The sequence below is a fragment of the Pinus tabuliformis genome, chromosome 8 (assembly GCF_031772625.1).
Source record: "Pinus tabuliformis cultivar Carrire ecotype Pingquan chromosome 8, CPIR1, whole genome shotgun sequence".
Taxonomy (NCBI): domain Eukaryota; kingdom Viridiplantae; phylum Streptophyta; class Pinopsida; order Pinales; family Pinaceae; genus Pinus; species Pinus tabuliformis.
This window is the reverse complement of record NC_142294.1, coordinates 905550362-905554688: the sequence shown is the minus strand read 5'-3', so window position 1 is coordinate 905554688 and position 4327 is coordinate 905550362. Positions and strand designations below refer to the sequence as shown.

Here is a 4327-nt window from a genome sequence, read left to right as displayed (position 1 = left end):
TAAAAATAAAAATTTTAGTTGATTTTCATTATCGTAGATCATCTAATTTACACCAAATAGTCAATGCATATTATAACTAACTCACAGAACGACCATTGAATTCAAATATGAGAGAAAACGAGAACCATTTTTAGAAAAACAAAAGTTTAAAACCTTTGTTGCTAAATGTCAATCGCTATATTTTCATATAATTCCTGGCGTAGTTATATTGCTGGTTAGCTTACCTTTTCGCACATTCCTTGCCTTCTAACACAATGAGTTACATAATGGCTAATCATTTCAGGCACTTCTTTTAGTTTGCACGCTAAATTAATTATCAGTCACTTTCCATTACAACTGGCTTGTCCATTATGTTTCTTTTAAAATGTTTATAAAATCATTTACACAGTTAAAATATGATTTCTCTTATAAAAAAAATAAAAATTAATAATTTTATCAGCAATATTTTAATAAAAATATTCCACGAATTTCTTGACAAAACAGTTCTGCCTTTTTTTATTCATATGGAACTTTAATGCATGTTTAGGGTGAGATAAATTTGTAATGGCAGTTATGTCTGATATTTGGAGAGCTGATAACGCTCAGAATGGCCGGGGCCTTTTCCACACCTTTTTTCCCTGAAAATCTCTGTAAATCCTGTTATAAATTAATAAAATATATGCTCATTTTTCTTCTTGAAAAAAAAAGACAATGACGTACAACAGAATTTAACAACTGAAAACGTGAAATGTTTGCTATATAACATATATGTTACTTAAGTCTCGTTTATAGGTAATCATTTTATTACAAATTAAATTATTAATATATTTTTTATTTTATTAATATTAAAATCCATTTCATTTTGATTTAATTTAATTTAAATATTTTCTATCAACATATTTCATTTAAATCAATTCGACTCTCGCAAGAAGTGAACAGCGAAATAGAGATTAACTTCTAGAAGTTCATTACATCCATTCAAAAATATCTACCCCGACTTAAAACAATTTAAACTCGTTAAAAATATCAGTAAAATAAATTTAATTAAATAAGACACACCATTACCAAGTTATACATGTGATTTCTTTGTTTGAAATAAATAGTCAATAATTATACGATAGATATATGAATATGAAAAGGAGATCATCCGAGAGAAAATGTTAAATATTAATGAAGATATTGTCTCAACGCAGCTAGATTTTAAACTTCAAATTTAAAACCCTATGTTAGTAGTTTTCACACAAAAAAGTTTACTGGTGTATTTGCTAGTTATTGAGTTTGATTCATTTGCGAGGAAGAAATAGTGCAGAAAAAATGGTACTGAATATGTTGTCGTATTTGATAATAAAATCAACTCCATCCCATGTGACATGCCCCAAACACGAGTTGGTATTATATTAGACGGCAAATTCATCTACAGAAAATTGTTTTTATGTACATTATGTTTAGTTGGAATTATGTAGAGCCTTCCCCTCCGCACTTACATCACCATGAGCATGACGTCCACCAAGTTGTTCGTCAGACGAAGTCCGATGCGGGGTGTGAGGAGGTCGGGTCGGAGAAATAGAAGCAGATATCTCCGGTTTTCCGGATTTCCGCTTGGCCGTATCAGTCCAATACTGGCGATGAACAATGGAGGGATGCATAAACATACCCATCAGCAGAGGCTTTTTCGATATTGCGGGAGCCCCCACCTTGCCACGACTCCTGCAATAAAAAATATTTAATTGCATTCACTGCATTTCCTAACCACGAATATCATGATAATGGAGTAAAACCTTTTTTTATCTGTACCTGTCCTTTCTTTTCTCGAGAAATCTTTGCAGCGATGCTTTTCTTGTTACTGGACTCTCTGCATCGGAAACAATCAAATTATGTTCGGACGCCCAAATTTTGATATATTTGGGTGAATTTTTTTTAGCTTCGTTTCAATCCGCATTGGGATTCAATGGACGATACCTTTATGTATTGGACTGCTCATGACTGAAGAGCTCGCTACAGATGCGAAAGGTGGCCCTACTCCGTGAATGAACGGTGTATTCGTAGGATTTGATGGATACGCCGCACGTACTGGATTTTGTTGTGTATTTCGTGCAGACTGACACATAGAGGACGGAGGATAATTTCCGGATCCAGCCAAAAGCATTATTTCCTGTGCCTGCAAACATAGATCTTGAAAATTTTAGCCATATATCACTAGAAATTTTAGGCAGAGCTTTACGGGAATCGAACTGTGAATATGCAGATACCTTTTCTGCAGGAACATCGTCGTAGACATTAACATTTCCCGAGTAAAAGATGGTGAGCTGAGCTCCAGATGGCTTAGCAGATGAAGAGCTTAAGAAAAGATTCTGCTGAGCGATCTGTCGCGGTTGGCTTGCTAATACTGGCAAATCTGTCTTCGCCAACCACTCCAAGTTACTAATGTCTAACTCTTTACTGGCCAAGACAACCTGAACGAACATTAAAATGGAACAGAAGTATTCAGCTTTGAAATCCCAGCGAAATTAAAAGCAATGACCAAGTTTTTGCAGCTTTAAGCTCGATTAGACGACATTGTTAAAAAAATTAAGCCTACCGAAGGACTTTCAGGCTGTGAACTGTAAAGCAAAGAAGTGGACGCAGATTCCTTTGAATTTTCGTCAGCATTCGGCCGATTTGTTGTCGCCGACTTCTTTTCATCGTTCGGCCCGGATTCAAACAATTTCTTCAACGAGAGTACCTGCTGAATCGCCTGAGATTTGTTCCACGAAGGCCGTCTCATGCCTGCAAAGAAATTAAATATCTGTTAAACATATATATTAACAAGATTTCTGAGCAAATGTCCATCCGAATAATCAATATTTAATGTCTGAATTCAAATTATATACAATTTTGGCTTCGGATCAGTGCTATTCAAGCTTTATTTTCAATTTTAAGAACTTCTAAGCAAGTTCACCCGTGAAACGGTTTTCTGAAACGGCAAAAATTAAAAGATTCTCCATGGCCTGACGGCATATAAAGCATTAATTGAAAATTTTCCCATACGAGGCTTTAATCAGCAATGTTCAGAGGTTAACATGTCAAGCTTTCGATAAACTTAGAGTATTCAATCTTTGCTGTAAAAACATTTTAGGACAAGTCAGGACCAGAAAACTGGCAAAAATCAAGCCAAACGAAACAAAATCAGCTCCACGAGATTAACCGCCATTGATTCCGAGCTCAAACCAACGGAAAGGCGCTTTGTGTCCGAAGACAAAGCCAAAACAGCCGCTGACATTTACCAATCTTTTAAATGCCGCGCTCAGGGCTCGATTCCTAAATTATATTCATTTACATCATATATTTACTCACAGCAAGCGTTATTTGAGGAGAAAGCAAAAGATTTTGGCAACTTACCTTTTTCTTTCAAGTATCGCCGGCAGTCTTCCCTAGTGAGCTGCATAATATCCTCATGACTCAGATCTTCCAAGGGTTTCTCGAGGTTAGCTCTAGCGGGGAGCCTGTCCACGCCTCCTCCTCGCATTTCTGAAACCCCGTGATGACGATGACGTTGTTAAACAAGTTTTGCCAAAGAAAATAACAGAAGGGAAGAGAACAGGGAGACCAGATTTTCGTTTGGCTTCTTCGTAATCGGCAAATCGGCTAAGTAAATCGCTTTGATGAATATGTACTCATATACGGTATACGGTTCTAGTCGTATTTCTTTACACAAGTCTGCGGCAGTTGAAGCGATCACATGGATAGGCGAACCGCTACCCTTAATCACTGGGAAGATATGTCACAAATGCCTCTATGGACGTTTTCTTCCTTTAGCTTAATTTATTTATTTAAACTTATTGAAGAATAAAATTGAATTTCATCCGTTAGACGGGGAGATATACTGTAAAGAAGATAAAGGGTAGAGTCAAAGTACATCCCGATAAATTAAATAAAGAACACATGAAAATAAACCTTAAGGAAAAAGGACAAATCATTTAAAAATAATTTTCACAATGAAAATGTTGTTCATGAAGAACCAGATAACTCGAGAAAAAGAACAAAATATCCAAAAAGAACCAATTTTACTAGATGAAGAACAATGAGAATGCTCATGAAGAAAAAGATGATTCACATGGAGCATGTTGTTGCTAGGTATTTCGAACATTTAAAGATGAAAATAAATGTGGGAATTGGGTGTTTCATATATTTATCACGTGAATTTGGAAGCTGGTTGTGGAACCTTCTCTTACTAATAAGAAGTTTTGGGAGAAGAAAGTTATTCACTTATTGCTTTTTGCATTAGGAAAATTATTTATGGAAATCGATAATAAAGGTAGAATATCTCGCCATATAAGAGGGTTAAGTATTTTTAGGTCTTATAATCCAT

At 35.4% G+C, this 4327-nt stretch overlaps 1 protein-coding gene across 1 annotated transcript; it reads right to left on the bottom strand.

Moving 5' to 3' along the window:
• Positions 1–1315: 1315 nt before the first annotated feature.
• Positions 1316–3761, bottom strand: LOC149238472 (protein TIFY 4B-like). The gene is made up of 6 exons (XM_089366989.1): positions 3358–3761; positions 2558–2745; positions 2229–2432; positions 1939–2137; positions 1774–1831; positions 1316–1686 (listed from the first exon to the last, which is right to left on the bottom strand). The coding sequence occupies exons 1-6, from the start codon at positions 3482–3484 to the stop codon at positions 1425–1427; spliced, it is 1038 nt and encodes a 345-aa protein (XP_089223115.1). The 5' UTR covers positions 3485–3761; the 3' UTR covers positions 1316–1424.
• Positions 3762–4327: the final 566 nt, after the last annotated feature.

What these genes read in the sequence shown, in the direction of transcription:
- LOC149238472 (XM_089366989.1), bottom strand. Translation starts at nt 3,484, where the DNA reads ATGCGAGGAGGAGGCGTGGACAGGCTCCCCGCTAGAGCTAACCTCGAG. An exon ending in GCGATACTTGAAAGAAAAAG is followed by an intron (nt 2,746 to 3,357) that starts GTAAGTTGCCAA and finishes ATTTCTTTGCAG; the next exon opens with GCATGAGACGGCCTTCGTGG. An exon ending in ACGATGTTCCTGCAGAAAAG is followed by an intron (nt 2,138 to 2,228) that starts GTATCTGCATAT and finishes CTATGTTTGCAG; the next exon opens with GCACAGGAAATAATGCTTTT.